At 37.0% G+C, this 20,971-nt stretch overlaps 2 protein-coding genes across 2 annotated transcripts; one reads left to right on the plus strand and one right to left on the minus strand.

Annotated features, from left to right (window-relative positions):
- The first annotated feature begins 5,146 nt into the window (after window positions 1–5,146).
- On the plus strand, window positions 5,147–8,059 carry LOC126618342 (RHOMBOID-like protein 2). Its single transcript, XM_050286376.1, has 5 exons — window positions 5,147–5,693; window positions 6,651–6,814; window positions 6,999–7,162; window positions 7,303–7,553; window positions 7,705–8,059. Exons 1-5 carry the CDS (start codon window positions 5,413–5,415, stop codon window positions 7,814–7,816), a joined length of 972 nt encoding a protein of 323 aa, XP_050142333.1. The 5' UTR covers window positions 5,147–5,412; the 3' UTR covers window positions 7,817–8,059.
- A 7,727-nt stretch (window positions 8,060–15,786) lies between these two features.
- On the minus strand, window positions 15,787–20,770 carry LOC126618341 (protein IQ-DOMAIN 22). The gene is made up of 4 exons (XM_050286375.1): window positions 20,145–20,770; window positions 17,601–17,801; window positions 16,790–16,867; window positions 15,787–16,709 (listed from the first exon to the last, which is right to left on the minus strand). Exons 1-4 carry the CDS (start codon window positions 20,565–20,567, stop codon window positions 16,077–16,079), a joined length of 1,335 nt encoding a protein of 444 aa, XP_050142332.1. The 5' UTR covers window positions 20,568–20,770; the 3' UTR covers window positions 15,787–16,076.
- Between the last annotated feature and the right edge of the window lie 201 nt (window positions 20,771–20,971).

Raw genomic sequence — 20,971 nt, forward strand, 5'->3', positions numbered from 1 at the left:
TCACAAGTAGATAAGGTGGGCAATCCAAATATGTGAGTAGTAAAAGTTTCTTCTTTTTTCTCCTTACATGATGCCCCAAAACGGGATTCTCAAAATAGACTCATAGCAAAGAAATTTGAATTAGTAGATGGTTTAAACTTTTGTTTTTTTGGACGTGATCTGGTTTAACTTATTTATTTCCCAACTTTTAAAAACAAATTTAGGCAGATGATGTTTTATTACAATGATCGATAGTACCTTGATGCGGGTTTGATCCCCACCGATTCTCCTTTCTTTTAGTAACTAATTATTTAACCTACTAACATTATCACTCTATAAAAAAATTTAGATTAAATAATAAAATAAGTAATGAAGAAAATAAATTAGCTTTGAAAAGTTGCATAAATTTTTTGTAGCCTTTATAGGGAATTATGCTGCATGCTTTATCATCTTTTGAGAAATGCTAAGTAAACTCTCTCAAAAGTATAATTATTTATGGATAATTTTCATGCAACATTATAAAATATTGTATTAAAAACATAAGGTGGTGAAGAGTTTATAAAAAGTCACACTTGAGAGAGAGAAAGAGTATTCTTAGCATTTCTCTTACCTTTTAAGAAAGATGCTGTAATCAAATGTGCAGAACCAAATATAAAATTAGGGTTGGAATCTGAAGTAAACGTTTAAATAAAAATAAGTTTTTAACGAATCAAGTCGTTATGGAGTTAGCTATTAATAATCCGTTATCTTATCCTAACAAGTTTGACACAATATGATCCGTTAAGATAACGAGTATGACATGAAAACGACAAATACAACTTTTTTTTAGCATAACAAGAATACAATGAGAGATTTTTCAATGTACTTAAAAAACAAGATAGTACACCACATGTTATAATACAAATGTCAAGACAGTCAAAAATATATATTATCTCTATTTTTATTGTGACACATAGTATACCAACTTGTACTCCATATACATAAAAATATTCTATCGAATACAACACAACATTAATGGCGTGTTTACATATGATGAAAGGAAATGGCGGAATGGGAATCATTCCCCATTCATGATTATTCAACTGTTTACTCACTCAACCGGAATGCACAGTGTTACGGGACCCATGTAAAATCAGGAGTTCAATTCTTGATATTGATGGAATTGGATTACTTACACAAAGGTAGTATTTGGATTCCGAGTAGAAGGCTTCATCCGGAATCAAATTTTTCTTCCCAAAGCACCCTTCACCTTCAACACTCCCATCTTCTCGTTGTCCTCCACCATCCTCTCAAGTAGCTTGTGCTCCTCCGCCACCGCCTCTCTGCACCTCATGCATTGCCGTGTCGAATTCCTTCGATTTAGGGCTCGGCTGCCGATTCTAATTCCAAAGACTGCAAATTCAGACTCTCGTTAGAATTTATAGGGGATAAGGATTGCAATTGGGCATCCTTAAAACACTTGAAAGATCAACAATTCAACAACATATTAGCTTGAATCATTACGCATAGCCGCATAAGAAAGGTCAGGGCAGAGCATAATCAATTCAACCAAAAATAAAAATTTACATAGAAGGCTTACCTTGAATCCTTGATGGTGAGGTAGGGAGGGAGAGCAAAGAATGGTCGGATTCTCAAGGAGGGTAGTTGTGGTCGAGCTGAGTGAGAGGGTGAGGAGGCGGCATTTTGTCAGCTGATCAGAAAACGAAGAGGACTGATTAGATTGGATTTAAAAGGACTTAAAAAGCCTTTCTCACAGAAATTAAAAATAAAATAAAATATTTATTAAAGATAAAAAAGACTAGCATATAATATTGATTATTTAGAATAGGGGCATTTTAGTGTGTTTATGAAATAAAAAAAAAACAATTTAATTTTTCTTACTATTATATATTATATCAAATTTTATTTAAAAAGTATATAAAATATTTGATTTGGAATAAGGGCATTTTAGTAATCATACTGGTTTATATTCCGATTCTGCTGAATTAGTAAACAGCTTTATAGAATTCTGTTCCGATTTCAGACTGTTTTTAGTAAACAACTTCAACAAGAATCTGATTCTGATTCCGCCTCATTTCAATTCCTCCTCAATCAAATTTCTCCTCAATTCAATTCCTCTTAATTTGATTACGAATTAGTAAACGCGCCCTAAGATTACAAAGATTTCCTCGGTACGAGCAATTACAACTTTAGAAGCATGGGCCTTTTACTTTGTAGTCACTATCTAAATTCGTGCGGTTTATTTAAGGAGAGCTTTCTCACTTAATTTGCCTATAGTGTTGTGACCAAGTAATATTTTATAGGAATTTGAACGAAAAACTCTCGGTACTGTTCACTTAAACGAAAAATCATATTTTTACACTAAAAAGTCAATCCTGATATTATTCACTTTACCCTTTATTTTGTCCTTATCATTAAAGCTCAAAGTTTTCAAGCTATTTTTCATTAGTTTTCTTATATTTTATCATGTTACAATTTACAAGACTTTATATTGTACATGCACAATACATGATGAATATGTAGACGAATATAATTCTACATCGAAAACATTACAAAATAAATTATTTTATTTCATTTATATTGAATAGTTCTACTTTTAATTGCATTGAAGACTTTTGTAATAGAACTTAACACTGGCCGATTGTGCATGTCGTTAAGTTGAAAAACAACATCGATATAATTAGTAGTGAATCATTGGTTAAACTCTGAAATCTCGATGAAAAAAGTTGAGGCCTCTAATCTTATTGTTTGCTAGTGATCCAATATGACATAAGTGAGAGAAAAACTATAAATAAAGGGGTGTGATATCCACACACCCCATTTTACTTCTCACACACCCTTTTCATTTTCGGCCTTCGGATTGGATGAATTAAAGAAGATCAACGGATAGAAATTAACAAGGGGTGTGTGAGAAGTAATTTGGGGTGTGTGGATAGCACAACCCTAAATAAAACTAACTCACTGCCACGCTTCTCGTCCATCGTTTTGTGGAAAACTCTCCATAAATGGGGTTAATGTGGGTTTGAAATATTTGTTAATGATATGATAGTCAAGATTGCAGCGGTTGTTTGAGTCACAACTCCAAACTCACAATTAGATAAGGTGGGCAATCCAATTAACTTGATGGTAAAAGTTGCTTCTCTTTTCTCCTTACATGATGCCCAAAAAGGATTCTGAAATAGACTCTTAGGAAATAAATTTGGAGACTGAGCATAATTAGTAGAGGGTTAAAACTTTTATTTAATCATATATACGCACCTTGATACGGATTCGATTACCACCAATTCTTATCTTAATAATTAATTATTTAACTCACTAATAATATTGCTTGATTAAAAAATAAGTTCAGATTAAATAATAAAATAAGTAATGAAGAAAAGAAATTAGCTTAGAAAAGTTGCACAAATTTTTTGTTGCCTTTATAGGGAATATGCTTCATGCTTTATTACCTTTTAAGAAAGATGCAGTAATCAAAACGTGCTGAACCAAATGATGAAATTAGGGCTGGAATCTCAAGTAAAAGTTTAAACAAAAAGAAGGTAGGTAATCTAACTAAAACTATATTTGGTTTATATTATGTTATTTGTAAATTTTCCCTTTAACTCCATTTGTTCTGTTGCAAGAATTGCTGAGTCACTGCCTTTTTGCCGATAGATTTTTTATTATGATCGGAATATAGTCGGTACATCACGTATTTTTATATAAGTAGTAAAAAAATTTAATACTTAAATTATTAACTTTTTAACACACATATTACACCATTCATATAGTAATAGGTAATGTACCACTTCTTATTTGAGTCACAAAAAAAATCTCTCCATCTGGCCAAACAAATTTGCAATTATGTAGCGTTGTCGGTTAAATATTTAGTCAATAGTTATTAAAGAGAAAAAGATTTGTGAAGATCAAACACGCATCAACGTGTATAAACATAATTTTTTTTTCGTAGCTTCAAGTTTAATAACACGTGGATGCATTATCCTTTTCACTCATATTTTTTAGATTAGACATCACCATATGGTGTTTTCCATTCACAAAATTATTTATTGGGCATGACATTGAGGAATCAATTTAATGGAAGTTCTCTTTCAGTCCCTCTAATCAATTAAACAAAGGACTAAAAGTGTGATTTGGAGTTTTGGACTAATATGACAACTTTTATTATTACTTAATTTACTTGGCTGTTGCCATTTTCTTTTGCCCTATTCATGTTTGGAAATTGAAAGTTCACTAGAACTAATAATTTAGTTTAATTTCTTAAAAAAAAAATTATTCACATCACTTTTTTTTATAGGAAAAAGGAAATTTTTTTTTTCCTGAAAATTTTGACAGTGTGAATTTAAGCGACTGACCATTGCCTCAATTAATTTTTAGGCACGTCTAGTTCATTTAGCACTCACCTAAATCATGATTCTCATTTAGATAGAAAATAAATAATTTTTATTTTGTATTTTATTTTTTCAATAAATTGTAAAATACATGTTTAATACTTGGATGCACTCATTGTATGCTTATTCCCATGTTTTCAATATGTTCCAAAACTTATATTTTATTTTTTACCAAAAAAATTATAATCTATATGTCATTTTATTTTGCAATTTATGTATCACAATACAATTATGTATTACTTTTAAGTATTTTTTTAACAAACGATATTATCTACATTAAGGGGAGGGGTTGGGTTAGCCTCACAATGAGATAGCTATAATATGATTCAAATTCTTCTTTGGCAAAAATCGAACCTAAGACCTTTCAATTTCAAGTGAAAAAAAATTCCGCTAGACCATAGTATTAGGTGGCGTATTATTTTTGAGTATTAAGTAGAGATTTATATTTACATGTGAAATCATAATTAATAATCCGCCTAGGCCCAGGCTTTAGTCTGCCTAGGTGCTAGATCTTAATATGTCGCCCGACTATTGCAGAACGTCTTTTAGAACTCCTGAGTAAGAGACGTGGTTTTCTTTTTCTTTTTTTAAAAAAACTTTTATTTTTAATTATTCTTGTTTGTTTTTTGACGTAGTTATACATATTTAATTAATTTGTTTTTAAAATTCAGTTAATATATAAAGACTTAACAGCACCGCCTAACTCATAAATATTTAATAGACCGACAACCCAGAAGAGAGAGAGAGTGAGGAAGGAGAGAGAAAGCTACCATTTTACATTACTTCTTCTTTCGACTGTTAAAACTTAAATCTACAACCTTCTCTCTCTCTTCTGCTTCCAATTCCTTTCGCGTCATCGAAAAAACACGTCTTCCACTCGCTTCCAAGTTACTTCTCAAATCTCTGCTCCCCAATTCCTCCTTCCTCTGAAAATATATACCACCGAATCCACCCAAAAACGAGACGCCTTTCTCACTCTACAAGCCCAAAGTTTCACACTTTCCAGAGAGAGAGAGAGAGAAACAGAATCTGAACAATCGAAACAATGGCTGATCCAGAACGAGGACCGCCAACAAAACCCAGACCCACCAATTACAATTACAACTCCAACCAGTACTACGTGGGAACATCCGAAACCCAATGGACATCGTGGCTGATTCCTATGTTCGTGGTGGCCAATGTTGTTGTCTTCATCGTCGCCATGTCCATCAACAACTGCCCAAAACACAATCTTGGTTTCGCCGACAAGTGCGTGGCCAAGTTTCTGGGTCGGTTTTCGTTCGAGCCTCTCAGGGAGAACCCTCTGTTCGGTCCTTCTTCTGATACGTGAGCTCTCTGACTTTACCCATCTCTCAATTTCTGATTTTATTTTTTTATTTTTTTTGCGAGTTTTTGTTGGTTTTGTGTTTTGACTGCTTTATTGATTTGGGATTCTGGGTTTTTGTGGAATTTGATTAAGATTTGGAAGTGGGCTAATTTTACGGTTTCTTAGTTGGATGTGTATAGATGTATTAGAATTTTACTGTTTTTCTTCCCTCAAAAGTCTATATTTTCGACCACATTTCATCGTTATTTTCGTTGAAGGCTAGCGATGTCGAAATATTCTTCGATGTATTCATAAATTGGATTTGTCAGTATTATGTACAGTTCTATTTTTAAAACCTTGGTTATATGTTGTCCAGTATGTTAGTAAGCAATTGTTAGTGCTGTAGTTTTTCGGCCTTTTTTTTTGTTTTGTCTTTTAAATTTGTGTGTAGCAATTTTTCAAATCATGCTATCTGCATCCTGATTTGTTGTTTGTTAAATGTTAATGTTGCTTTTAAATGTCAATCCAAATTCGTATTAATGTGGATTTGGTCCGACTCTAATTTATTGGTTCTCCTAATTATTTGGTTCTCCTAATTATTTGGTTCATACGTTGGTTGGATTTGTCAACTTCATTTTTCGTATTCTAGCTGTCTTTGGTTTGGTCATCGGTGAAAAAACTGTTGATTAATCCACTAAGTTTGTGTCACGACAATTTATCCTTCAGGACTCGGAAGAATGACCTTTTTGTGATTTAAAGAAAGAATATTGAACTCATTGAATGTAAAAAGTTCGGAAATATTAATCTGCGGTGTTACAGTTAAAGGACCAATAGTGTTTATCTGCATCTTAATTTAGAAGTTTTCTTTTGTGCTTGTTGTACTTTAATGGAAATGGTTTTGTGGTGTTTCTCGACGGGCAAATACTATGTCTTTCTTCCTTTTCAGTTTGCATCATCTGAGTCACCTGCTTTTGCAGATTGGAAAAATTGGGAGCTCTTGAATGGTTCAAGGTTGTACATGGGCATCAAGGATGGAGGCTTTTCACTTGTATGTGGTTGCATGCTGGTGTCATCCATTTGCTTGCAAACATGCTCAGCTTGGTCTTTATTGGCATCCGTCTTGAGCAGCAGTTTGGGTTTGGTATGCCATTTTTCATCCATGTCGTCATATACGTGAAATATGGCAAATCAACTATATGTTCTCTCCCATGTTGATAATTGTCTAGATACTTGTCGGTTTCTTACTAATGTATTTCTTTTTACATCTTTTCGTGATGTTTTTGTTTTGTTCTGACATAAATTTTATGTTTGAATGATCTGGGCAGTACGCGTGGGGATAATCTACCTGTTGTCTGGATTTGGTGGGAGCATATTATCTGCCCTTTTCATTCAGAACAATATTTCTGTTGGTGCTTCTGGCGCTTTGTTTGGACTTCTCGGAGCTATGTTATCAGAGCTTATTACTAACTGGAGTATATACACAAATAAGGTTTGTCCAAAGTTTTACAGTTCTATCAAGTGAAGTTGATATTCTGTTAATGGTTTTGATGCTTGTATTTGTGTCATGGCTTCGTGTTAAATTTTGAATGTTTCATAGTCATTGAAATTTCACCTCTCTTCGTCTTCTAGGCCGCGGCACTATTGACGCTTATAGTCATTATCGCCATTAACTTAGCTGTTGGGATTCTTCCTCATGTTGACAACTTCGCCCACATTGGAGGATTCTTGAGTGGCTTTCTCCTTGGCTTTATTTTTCTACTTCGTCCCCAGTTTGGATGGACAGAGTCTCGGAATCTTGCAGCCAATGCTCGTGTCAAATCTAAGCATAAGCCTTACCAATATGTTCTTGTGTTGGTTGCCTCTGCCTTGCTGATTGCCGGGTAAGCTTGTTGCTGGAATTTTAATTCATTGTTTGAATTTTCGTATACAATTCAATCAACTTTCTTGTATCGAATGAGTTTTAGTATACGTATTGGCATACAGGAGGCATCTTTTGGGATGATTAATTATCGATTTTCTTGTTAAACGCAGATTAACTACAGGATTGGTGTTACTGTTCAAAGGAGAGAACTTAAACAAGCACTGCAGTTGGTGCCATTACCTAAGCTGCGTGCCAACGTCAAAATGGAAATGCGGGAACTGATACGAGGAGGATCGTCCTGTGTCTCTGACTTGTTCATCTCGTTTCCTATTCTTTTCTTCTTTGTGTGATGATATGTGTTTCTTTCTTTCAATGGGAGCTTTCAGTCACTAATGTACATGCGTAGAACGACATATGATTATGAGATGCTCTAGCTTTGCTTTGGAACATGGGGATACTAATGTATATTTGATACAGTTTACGGACGATGTCGTGTCCCGTTATATACTGAGATTTGTTTTCACACGATGGATTTTTTCCTCCTTGTGCGCTTGTGTAGCTTTTTCTTTACCAAATTAATATTCGTCCGTTATGGTGTGGATGATGGAGGACTTGTATTTACACAAGAAATGATTACCAAGTACACTACGGTGGATGGTCTTTCATACTTACCCGTCAATCGCAATGTGCTCGGAAATAAATGGCAATTGCAGGCCGATCGTACATGCCAACATATTATAAAAGGTTTGTTTTTAGAAAGCAGAAGGTAACGGAAAATAGCTATAGTACTAGTAGCATGAAGTGACAAGGGTAAACACATCCTCACCTGATGGAACTTGTTCAGTGTGCTTCACTGTCTTTACCTAAATTTGAATCCCATAGTTTGGATTAGAATATTTAGAAGGGTATACTACATTTTGATCTATAAGTTATTATTCCAGTTGAAATTGGCTTCCTAACCTCTTTTTTTTTGGTAAATTAACTGCTTGAATTACTTGGAATTAGCCACCATCAGATTCGGTGAACTTTCATCTATTGTGCCATTAAATACTGGCATGTGATCAGCACGTGATTCAATCTTGAGGGTAAAATTGCGTCAGTATTTGACGACAAAGTAGATAAAATTTCATCGAATCTGACAGTAAGGGATTAATTGCCTAATTTTAAATTGTTCAGGGGGTTAACTTATCAAAAACATAATTCAGGAGTCAATTTTAACTGAAGTAATGATGATTCAGGAAGTTTATTTAAAATACCGCTCTACTAATAAATAAATAAATATCTGTTCAGATAGGCCTGAACTAGACAATCCATTTTAAGCCCCATGGCCCAAATTCGGAAATTTGTTTTTTATTTCTTTATCACAATTTTGTTCATGAAAGGTGAAAAATAAATAGATATGAGACCTAATATAAATTCTTTATCATCAGGTGATTGAAAGAAGGGAGCTCTTATCCTAAAAAACACACACATGTTTGCTAAAACAAAGAAAAACGTAAAATACAACGTAAAAGAAAGGGAAAAGAAGAAGAAAAAGAGGAGATTAAACTCCACAATATTGCTTGACGGAATACTCAAGTCCAAGGTAGGTGTCATTTTCTTACAATATTTATCCTCGAGTGTCGTATCACCTCATTCTCCCTCAGTGTGACTATGTTTGCAAGATCGTCTTTTATCGTTACTCCAAACTTGAAATCCATCGCCCGCTAGGAATGTGAGGATGAAGAGGATCCAGCTAATCCACTCATTATCTTTTGTGTGTATCTCAAGACCATATGTATTTTGATGAAGTATGGTGGCAAAAGTTTGGTCCGTATGACTGGTCCATTTACTGAAGGGTCGTTTTCGATCCACAAAACAGTGCAGGGTGGGAAGAGATCACTAAGGCCCAATTAAAGTCTAAGCCCATAGAAGATTAAGAAACCCAAGGTCCACGGGAGTTAAAAAAGGATACGTCCGAGCGCTAAGTTTGACCGAGCACTAGTTCAGTCTAACTAGGCTACATAAAGTACTTTTCAACTGCCAGGGACACGTGGAAAGGCTAACAACTTAATGGCACAAGATTTTAGGAGTATGCCTACTCAAACACTAATCAGGGCATGTGTCAATCAACAATCAAAAGCTAAAGTCTAGGATGAGACACAAAGGTGGTCGGGCCATTGTTCGGAGTGACATGGTTAATTAATCGAGGACGGTCAGGTCGCTCATCATACATTGATCTAAAAGGGTGAGCAATCCTGACTTAGCAAACGTCACTTCACTGCCGAATATCAACTAATGGTTAAAAAAGTTGTCAGCACGTTAATCGATGTAGGTGGCGCATTAAATGCTAGGTGGTGAGATCAGGTGAGCCCAAGGTTGTATGGGTTCATTGAGGGCCTATATAAAAGGGTGAGAACCTCTGGTAAGGGGTCAGACAACTAAAACTCTTAGCCGAGTGTTACTTGTAACCCTTGAAATCAATATAATTCGAGCAACACAGTGGAGGTAGCCTAATGTTGAGGGGTGAACCACTTAAATTTTGAGTTCATTTCATTTTAGTTTTATCCCAAGTCCACCAGTGATGGAGCCAGGAATTCAAACTATGAGGGGCCTTTAAATCATATAAACAAAATGAGACAACAAATATAGCAATATAACTAATGAGAGAAAATTAAAGGTTCCTTTTTTGTATTGGCATGAAAAATTTTAATCAAACAAGGCTGGTAGATCTTTAACATGTATAAAAAATTTAGTATTAAAATAATTATATCATAAAAACAAAACTTGTTACAAGATTAACAATAAAGTTAACATTAATTTCAAACAAAAATTTAAAATCATGGCTCAATACTATTATTATGAGATTTTTCTTCAGCATAAATTAACATTGTTCTGTATCAACTAACCAAAAAACAATTGCTGATAAAGAACTTGAAGGAGGTTCACCAGCAAATTTCAAACCCCTGACGTGCAGGAACACAAAAAACCCTTCAACCACCGAGCCACAAATTCTTTAGTTACAAAACCAACAGATAAGGTATATAAACTAATATTTCAGGATAGGCCCGTGCTCATCTTGGTCTCCATGTGGCTTCGCCACTGAAGCCCACCAAGGGTTAATTGTTTTAATTTGTTAACCTGCAAGATTTGAGAGTTAACAATTTGGCATCGTCTGTGAAAAATGAAGACAATTTGGTTATGTTTTCTCAAGGTTCTAAAAAACGCTAGGCGCTAGTCGGGTGGCAGGTTGGCGCCTAGCGCCTAGGCGGCCTAGGCAGATTTAGGTAAATTTCTTTTATATCTTGTAAATAAGTGCATATTGATACTTACAAAAAATTATACTTGTATGAAATTCATGGATAAAATAATACAAGAATGATAAAATGCAAAAAGAGTATCCAACAAGTCCAAAATTTAAAAACACATTAAGCATATATGTCATATAACCATAGTGAGAAGTATTGTAGGATGACACATGTACAATAAGTTCACAATTTAAAACCAAATAAAATGCAAATAGGAGGAAAATAAGGAAATATAGTAATGTAGATAGGATTTTTTTTTAATTTAAAAAAAAAGGGCCTAGCCCCCCTAGGCGCCGCCTAGAGCCCAGCCGATTTTTCCAACCGATTTGCAAGAAAACGCCTCAGGTCACCAGCGCCTAGGCCGTTTTTTAGAACATTGTGTTTTCTACCACAGCTGTCTTAGACACATTTTGAGATCGTGCCCAACCGAGCAGAATATATTGGGTTTCTGGGCATATTATTGGGATAAATTTGAGTCAAATATTTAAATATGTAGCAGAAATAAACAAATAACATACAATATGTTATCCTAATTATATATCTGATTAGTTGTAATTGATAGAGCAACAAATTAAGAAGTCAGAGAGATTAACTTACTTGAATCTAGTCATGTGCATGCAGCTTGATTGGATCATCCATATCCTTGCAATTTTCCTCTTCATGATTGATCATGTGATGCTCCCCAAATGTTATGCCTTTAAGAGTATCCACATTGATAAATCTAACAATGAATGATTGAGTGATGGATTTAAATGTGCTAGCAATATCTCTCACTTAGATCAATATAGAATGGACGGCACACAAGGTGTATTTGGCTTAAGGGTTTTTCTGTCTTTTCTCTGATAAACAATACTAAACAACTTTTACATTGTGTGTATGAAAAAAACACAACTAGTATTTATAGACTCCTTGACGCACCTCTATGCTACACCTCCCCTAGGGTTTGGCGCCTCAGGCTTTATGCCACGTGCTAAGCCCACTCACTTACCCACTATGGGTTTGTGACTCCTTTTAATAAAATAAAGCCTACTGCCTATTTAATTAAGATAATATCCAATATGCCCAAATAATTGATACAATATAATTAACAATTAATTATATCTTATCATCATTCATATAGTGTTACTAGAACTTTATCATATGTGTGTGACCTCTTAGGTTTTAACTAAAGACCACATTGAAATTTATTAATGAATTTATTTAATTTCACAAACCATGAGTGACACCTAGCAGCAAATCATGGCTACTCGGATTAGTAGAAGTATACACGAACAAGTCATGATACTTTTTTGAACCTTGATTGTAGTTACCATGCAATTCTGTTCTTCTATCATCCATATCTTGATCAAGATTTATGTGATATGGATTTATGTCAAATCACATGTTGTAATCGATGATCACCATGATGCATCTCATGTTGACGCAATTCTTACAAGCATAGCTTGATCAACAAGTACTTCGGTCGAAGATTTTTGAGATGAATCTTCAAGTGACTTCGAGGAATTTCTCCTTCTATTGAATAACTACCAGAAGGTGACAGATTTCTTATTACACATTCATGTATCTTCATACTCATGCACATAAACCCGAATATCACAGTACTGGGCCCTACGATGTCATTGAGGACTTTTGAGGAATTTCTCCTTCTATTGAATAACTACCAGTAGGTGACAGATTTCTTATTCATGTATCTTCATACTCATGCACATAAGAAATCTATCACCTGAATGTGAAATATAAGTTACCTATTATGCCTTAGGACTAAGAAGTATTTGCATACTGCAACTAGAAACTTTGTAACATTTGACATGTGGTAAGCATCGATACGTTTAAGCTTTTTGGATGGTCAGTCTTCAATGAACTTTACACGGACAAGCACCTGTATATCCATCACGTGTCCAACAAGCTTAGAACAAGACCATGCAAACCTTAATGCTATATACATCGGCCTTTCCAGACAATTAATGTCCGGTTGACTTTCCAAATGGTTAGGAACTTTATTTAAGGACTAAGTGACCATGAAGTACAAGTAGCCTTGCCTTAACCTCATTTAGGACATTGCTTCCATACCTTAAATCTTATGGACTCGTTCATAGTATATTATCTCTATAATATAAAGCCAAACTCATGAATGAATAAATCTTGCCCATTTATATATTAATTAATATGAAGTTGCTACTTAATATCTAATATTATGAAATTGGCTTTTAGGGCACAACTCCAACAAAATGACCAGCATGAGGATGAGAGTTAAGAACATTTATCGCAGGCCCAAAGCGACCAGCCGCAGAAAAATATGAGAAGAGAAGCCAGGCTCGCCATCATGGAAGAAAAGATGAATGATATACTTGCCGATGTTGGAGAGATGGATGAGGTAAGAAACCTCACCTCCACGTTCAAAACGCCTTGCTCCAAGAGAAGCATGCCAACCTCTTGGAGCAAATTACTCAGACCAACGAAAAGATCGAGAGCATATCTCGACTGGGGGCTGATCTTCCAAAAAACCCAATGAATGCAGGTCCTCTACGACTAGAGGACGTCGAGGACAGAAGTGAAGATGGTTGTGAAAACATCAATAGAAAAGGGTCACAAGCCACTGAGCAGGCAACCAAGGGTCCGACCGAGAATCTACAGAGCCGCTACGACTTGAGGAACACCTTGAGGGAAGTCATGAGCGAGGAGATGAAAAAAGTTTGGGAAAAATATGAGACATAGAAAGGACGTCTAAGACCAAAAACTCCGACTACTCCAAGAAGAAGGTTCCTCTGTCATTCTCCAAAGACTTGCTAGACGAGCCGACGAGTGGCGATACTCGAGCGCTCAAAATGCAAAGCTACAAGGGACTTTCCTATCCATGCGACTATCTTAACGGATTTATCTATGCAGTCAAGGGTTGACGGAACAATGACGCCACCAAATATAGGTTATTCATGGCCATCCTTAGAGGAACGGTTAGAGATTTGTTCAAACAGATAGCCCTAGAATCAATCACTTCATTCTCTGGGCTTAGGCAAGTTGTCCTTGACACATATATGATTATATCTAAGAGACAGAACGCACCAACCGACCTCGCCTCGGTGCAGCAAGGCCTAGACGAGTCTTTGAGAGATTATATATCCCGGTTCAACAATGAACATGCAATACGCGATAAGGCAACGGACCACAACGCCCTTATGGGGGAATTTGCCAAAGGCAACTTCTATTTTCATCTGACAAGGAATCCCCTCAAAACCTCCAAGGACTTGCTCCCCAAGGCAACCAGTTACTCCCGAGCTGACCAACTAAATATGACCACACTGTAGATTGCCGCTACAGCAGTAAGGACCGATCACCCGAGTGTTCTGGCTAATGGAAAACATGATGCAGATCACTGGCCACGCGCTACCTCATGCGACGGCTGGCAGCCAAACTTCACCGAAATGTGGCCAATACTAAAATAGGCTCAAATTATACCGAAAGGTAGCTTGTGAAGAATATAGTAATGTTTGTACTTTCGATAGGGTGTAAAACTGGTTGGAGATAGTTGAAATTCCCCAAAAACAGTCGGGCTACACAAATTGGCGCACCGGAGCTCCGATGACTACTACAAACCATGGGTTTTGTAGCCAGGTTCATGACGAGTCGATTGTTGGTGGTGGCTGGCGTCGAGAAGCATAGAAGAAGACATATTGTTGCTGGAGAATCTCAAAAAACCCCAAGGTTCGCACCGTCGCGATAGGTGGCCAAATAGGGAGGTTCTTGGGTGGAAAAGGATGTTGGGATGTCACTAATTTGATTTGTGGTGGTGGATAAGTCCATCATCACTGGAATTCGCCGGAAAAAGAGTCGGAAAAAACTGCCCAAAATCAAAATTGTTTTTGCATATCGTGAAGGAGCAATTTGGGTTAACACGGATCGACACTCTTTATTGGGCGAGGTCACTCCAGCAAATCTGGAGTTGCTATATACATAGAGGTGCCAATAAAAAATGCCACTAACTTTACACGTTTATTTCTCATTCGTTATAACTCTGATTCACGAATAGTTTTTGCCTACGCGTTTTTAGGATCAAGCTCTATTCGAAATACTAAGAGTGAACCTGAAAGTTCTACGGGTTTTAAGGGTAATTATGAAAAGTTAAATTTTGTAACTAACAAGATTTTACGAAAATAAAATAAATTTGTGGGAATGAAATTTCACTTGTACCCCTGGATTTCAGCAGTCAATTTCGGAGAAATCTACTGGAATCTTGGCCGCTGGTTCTCTAGTACTACTTGTACAGCTCATCTTTTCATTCGAGTTTGAGGCTAGGGCTCTTAGGATTTTGAACTGCAAGCTGAATAAATAGCTAGGCTTATGTATTTTAGATTGTTTTTTAAATGCTCATTTGCTTTTATTCCTGCACTTTAAATTAGTTTAAAGTAAAATTATGCTCGTGTACAAAAGAAATCCCCATTAGCAGCTCGATTGGACTCTGCAATTTGCATTTGTATATTACTAAGAAATATGTGAGCACAGATGTTTAAGTGCATAAACTGTTTACCTGCTCCATCATCTCTCAGACATACTTGTTAATCACGTTTCTTATCATGAATTTTATATAAGTGATGGTTAGGTCAAGTTCTCGAAGCAATTTAAATACTAGTATGAAGTGCTTGAGCCAATTTCTCACTCTCTTCCTCTTTCACACTCTTCCAATGCCATCTACTTACTTGAAACGGGTACGTCACGAAACTGTAAGTCAAGAATATAGAAGAATTATGAGAAGGCAAGTGAATTCAACCGACCTTATTATCTTCTTGCACACCCTTGTTTGTTCATTCTAGCATTTGAATTAAATGAATTAAAAATAAAAAAATCAAACAATCGAGAATGCAAAATGAGAAAAAGCAAATGGATATCATTTCCTCTCGAAAAACTCATTTACGTAAAATAATGCCCATAAGCTTACAGAAAATCAGAGAATACTAATTTTAAATAAATATATAACACAACATTTTTCTTTCAATAATTTCATCGCATGAAATTTCATGTTCATACATTCGATTTGCTTCCCCTTCTGAGAACTTAATTTTACAACCGACTCACAAAATGGCACTTGCAGGAAGCTATCTTTTTAGCTCTAAAAGGAACTGAGACCCGAAAATATATATGCCCTGCGCTAATACAACTCTAAACATTCCTCGGACGTTAAAAGTAGTTTACTACATCAGTTAGCCAAATTAGATTCAAAATTACAATGGATGGCGAAAGCCCCCCACCCGAAGAGTGCCATATCAGTACCTGTAACCCACCGGCATCCCTAGCTTGTCCAAGCGACCAGAACCCGGGTAGGCTTTATTTGCAAAGTTAGCGTGCAAGGCAGATGTCCGTTGTGTAATTGATCGCGACTCACCAAAGCCGTGAATGGAGTACCTCTTTGTTGAGCTAGACCTATCATAGTGAGGCCTCTGCTTCGGAGCACTAAGAGACCTAAACTTAGCCTTTGATGATTCAGTGCACGCCATGTAATTTGGGTAATCGGAATAGCCACTTAAGTAACTTTTTGAGCCATCACTCTTTGTAGGAGTAAAGGGGCTTCTCTTCGAAGTAGCTCCCTGTGATGAAGCAGAATACAACTGCGGACTACAGTTGGCAGTGCAGAAAGAGTCTTCCTCAACCTCTCGAGAGAGCTTCAATGGGCTAAAAGACTGGAACTCACAAGACGATGGACTGGGAAGTGTGTGACGGCTTGTGGAGTCTTTTGAAGTGGTAAAGCTATGGCTGCATTGGTCTGAGGCCACAGCAAGATGAGTAGAGTGAAAAAGATTTCTCCGTCTAGGTGCAATGTATGATTTCCCAGTATCAATTTCAAGGACCCTGTCGTTCTTTTCATCATCAGTAGTTCCATTGGACTTGGAGCTATTTCTCTGCAGGAAGTAATAGGCATGAGAATCTTATATAAGTAGCACACATGGAAATCCAGAGGAAAGACAGGATTTGAGCATACCCGGAGTGTTGAGAACTGCTCATGCTTTGTACTTCTTGATCGGATAGGATGTTCAAATTTTTCAGGGGTTGCTGGATCCTGCATGTAGATGAAAATTTTCTTGTTTAATGAATAAACAAAACATTTGGTAAACAAAGATGAAAATTTGGTCATGACGACTCGTAAAATACACAAATCAAATGCGAATAAACACTCGATTTAAAGAGTATTTCCCTTATATTGTCCTCAACCAACAATCACAGAGAGTGAGAACCAAATTATGCACTGCAGATTACAAAACATAGTGATTTACACATAAACAGTTAAAATTAGACAGCTAAGTAGCAAGTAGCTAACTCAATTCATTTCAATAACTAAATTCATATTGTTTTACTGAGATAAAACTGTATAATCAGTGCTAGTACACAGTTAAATTGATGCGAATGATCAGTGGGACAAGGTAAATCTATGTAGTAGTAACTTGTTAACCATCAATGTGTCCCCTCTACCATGTTATATGCCTCCCAAGTCTGATAATGTACATTAACTGTTATACGCATCATGGCACTTGTCAATCTGCCACTCTCATTTATTCGACTGAAAGTGGTGTCCACACAAATAAAGCATGTAACTACACATGAATGCATCATGGAGCTTTTATAATTTCCACCAAACATCACTTCATCACAACATTATATGTCTGTACTGAGAAGTACTTTGAGGGAATCCAAAAGTTTAAAAACAATTGGTCCCCCCATTCAAAAGTCCACGATTTCAATTTTTTAAATCTATTTGAAAAAACTCAAATTGGAGGGACATAAATTTTCCTTACAGGTTGGTGAAACTGAGAAGATTTGGTCCTTGAGTGTGAGAGATCAGAAATCTGGGCCCGCCGTGCTTGAGCTCTTGCCTGCGCTCGCAATATGGCTTGCAGCCGCTGCAACCGGTCAGCATAAAACTTCCTCACAATATGACCTCTAACCAACGCCTGAAGTCGCACCAATCCCTTTAACGCTCGCAACGCTCTCCTTGCCTTCAAAATGTCCATTCAATAAAGTAAGTTGACTTGTGAAAACCCAATTAAACTCAGCGGAGACGATACTAATCACAACTAAAGTAATAACGAAAAGCGCTTCACAAACCAACATTTCCATAATAATCAAACCATAATAAATTGACGACAAAACCAAGATATGTGGTTTCATTTCATCAAGGCATCAGTAAACAGATTCATAATCTCATTCATTGAAAAGCTTAAATTCAATGACACTTGACACTTGAAATTACGGCGCCAAGGAGACCAACATAAAATTTTGAATCAAACAGGCGCCTAAAAGAAAGTAATTTTAGGCCAGTGATAGCAAATAAATCTATGACCCTGACATGGCAATGAGCAAACAACGACATTTCACTACCAGCCCTGCAAAAAGGTGCAAAAGTATTGTCCACTGTTTGACTGGGATCTATCTACATATTAATACGAAATTGAAGAACCCAACCACCACTACACCCGGGAAAGACTTCCAGTTACCTACACCCCCAGGATCCACCGTGGCATCCCAAACAATGTGGGGAAGTTAAAGCACATGACACTGTATCATTGGTCCAGGACATGACGGTGGCATCCCTGAAGGAAAGTATCTCTCCCCTCCTCCCTTCCTACAAAAGTCAATTAGGAAAATTCTTTTTTAGGAGCCCACCAAACTTTAAGTGAGCAGGACCCAACAGGCAAAAACGTCAACAAGCATGGAGTTGAACTTTTAGCCATCCATCCACTCACTAAAATGCATATAACTACAAAGGGATTGTTATACCAACTTGATTACATTCAGAAAGTCCCATCCTACTAACTCCTCCTCCACCCCACATGACCAATTTGTATTAAATTAGCCTAGGAAAGATCAAACACTTTAAAAAATGCATTTGTGCAAAAAAAGCTAAAAGCTTTAAGAAATCACTGAAAAAACCCTATTGATTAGAGAACCTAAATGAGCAGAAAAAAAAAAAGAAAAGCCAAAAGCTTTCAGAAATCACTTAAAAAAACCAATTGAAATAGCAAACACTTGTAGTAATTAAAACCCCCATGTGAGCAGTAAAAACAGAAAAGCCAAAAGCTTCAAGAAATCATATAAAAAAACCTAAATGTACTTAAAAAAGAATAAAGATTTCCATCATGCAACTAATTTTCATTAAATACTGTTTATATTTAATTTTAAATAAAAGAATATACAATAATTTTTTATCACACGATTTACGATGAATGAAAGTAATTGAAGAATTTCTGAAAAAGATGATCAAGGGGAAGATCCTCATTTCTTCCAAAAAAAAACCCTAATTTGCAGTAAAAGAACAGAAAAGTCAAAAGCTTTAAGAAATCACTTCAGAATAAACCCAATTGAAATCATCCCCAACTGATTAAATGAAGTAAGTGTTAGGTAGGAAATTAAAGAGCCTCAAAAGCCTCAGTAAATCCATGACACTGACATTTAGACAAACATGTCACAGGCAAAACCAACTCATCCACATTTATCTCCAAAAACCACCTACAAAATGCAGAAAACTAAAATAATTCACCCTAAAAAAAGAACACAACAAAATTAGAAACCAGATCTTATGCAATTTTCCAATCACCAACAAACAAAACTTTTTTGAACATACGATATTATTTAGGCTAAAGGGGAGAATGTGGGATTCGACTCACAATCTAGCAATAATATGATTCAAATTCGTTTTTTATGAGAATCGATTCTTAAGACCTCTCACAGTAAAAAGGAATATCAACTGTAATTGGAACCAACAACCAAAACTTAATCCACAAAAAAACCCTCATATATTAGATTCTGACCCACCCACTCCGTGAAAACGCCAACACATAAAAAATGGAAGGCCTCTAAATGGAAGGGCCATGTGTGGGGGTGCCGAACCCTTTGGGAGGTCCAGTGGTCCACGCGGTTTCCCTTGGATGGGAGTGCAGTGCGCACCCACTGCGCATTTTAGTGGGGTTTCGAGCATTGAAAAATGCAGAGGGGTACCCAGAAATGGCAGTGGGAAAGAAGAAGCTGCACGCATTGCCGTTTTGGGAAAAACGACACGGAATGTACAGCTCGATGCAGCCCCAACCGGGTATTAGAACAATTCTACGAAGACCATTACGACGTCGTATCAGACCTTCTTACAGAAGGTGCAACAGTGGAACTGTGTATAGTAAGAAGTACTGTTTGTGAAAGCACGAACCAGACAGTGTGGAAGAAGGGACACGTGTCAGCTTCCGGGCATAATGCTAATCCCGGTAACTTAATCAGAGATTACCGGTCGATTAAAAAATTAATAAATAAATAAAATAAATTATTAAAGGAAATAATAGGGGGATACGAACCAAACAGCCCCGGAAGGCAGCTTGAATTTTCACAGCGGCCAATTCTTCCTCGCGAATTCCAACGCGGTTCCCGCTAGCGTGCACCGCGGGGTTTCTGGCGCAGCGGCCGCTGCTAGTGAGCCGGACCACCGCCGCGGCGGCTTGAGCAGCGGATACTGCTGCTTCGGCCACGGCGGCTGTCGCGGCCGCCACGGCGATTGCGTGTTTGTTGGGGTCGGCGGCGTCGGTGGAGGAGTCCACGCGGTGGTGGAGCGGTGCGGCGTCATTTTGGTGGTGTTTTTCTCTGTAGGACTTGACGAAGCTCCAGCGGCGTTTATCTTTGGTGGGTGGTTTGGGAGAGGAGGAGGAGGTGGTGGTTTGGTGGGCGGGGTTGGGCTTTTTGAGGCCCAGGATGCTCCGGAACCATTTGGAGGCTTTGCCCATTGTTAGGGGGTGGGGAGTGTGGAGGCTAAGGGTGGTGGAATGGGAGTGGGGTGGGGAAGTGGCGGTGGTTATGGAGTTGCATTTGCAGTTGCAGAGGAGAGAGAGAGAGAGAGAGAGAGAGAGAGAGAAGAGTGGGAAGGGGGAAAGGATTGGGAGTGAAACAGAAAGAAGAGGAGGGAATTTATACGGTGGAGATTTTGTCGAAGGAGGAAGGGGCCTTTGATTAACACATATTTGTTGTTGGGAAGTGAAAATCCATGCTTTCTCTCTGCATGGCGCGTATGCTTCACCCCATTGCTACTTTCTACTTTTTTTTCTAATTCTTTTTGTTTTTGGTTTTGGTTTTGGTTTTTTTTTTTTTTTTACAATTTCTTGGCCAATTAAAAAATAGGAGTAAAGAACAA

This window comes from Malus sylvestris, chromosome 4 (assembly GCF_916048215.2).
Source record: "Malus sylvestris chromosome 4, drMalSylv7.2, whole genome shotgun sequence".
Classification (NCBI taxonomy): Eukaryota; Viridiplantae; Streptophyta; class Magnoliopsida; order Rosales; family Rosaceae; genus Malus; species Malus sylvestris.

Coding starts and splice junctions, on each gene's coding strand:
- LOC126618341 (XM_050286375.1), bottom strand. CDS start 20,567: ATGGGCAAAGCCTCCAAATGGTTCCGGAGCATCCTGGGCCTCAAAAAG. Junction 17,802..20,144: donor CTGCCTTCCGGGGCTGTTTG/GTTCGTATCCCC, acceptor GACATTTTGAAG/GCAAGGAGAGCGTTGCGAGC. Junction 16,710..16,789: donor AGCAGTTCTCAACACTCCGG/GTATGCTCAAAT, acceptor TACTTCCTGCAG/AGAAATAGCTCCAAGTCCAA.
- LOC126618342 (XM_050286376.1), top strand. CDS start 5,413: ATGGCTGATCCAGAACGAGGACCGCCAACAAAACCCAGACCCACCAAT. Junction 5,694..6,650: donor TTCGGTCCTTCTTCTGATAC/GTGAGCTCTCTG, acceptor CTGCTTTTGCAG/ATTGGAAAAATTGGGAGCTC. Junction 7,554..7,704: donor TCTGCCTTGCTGATTGCCGG/GTAAGCTTGTTG, acceptor TGTTAAACGCAG/ATTAACTACAGGATTGGTGT.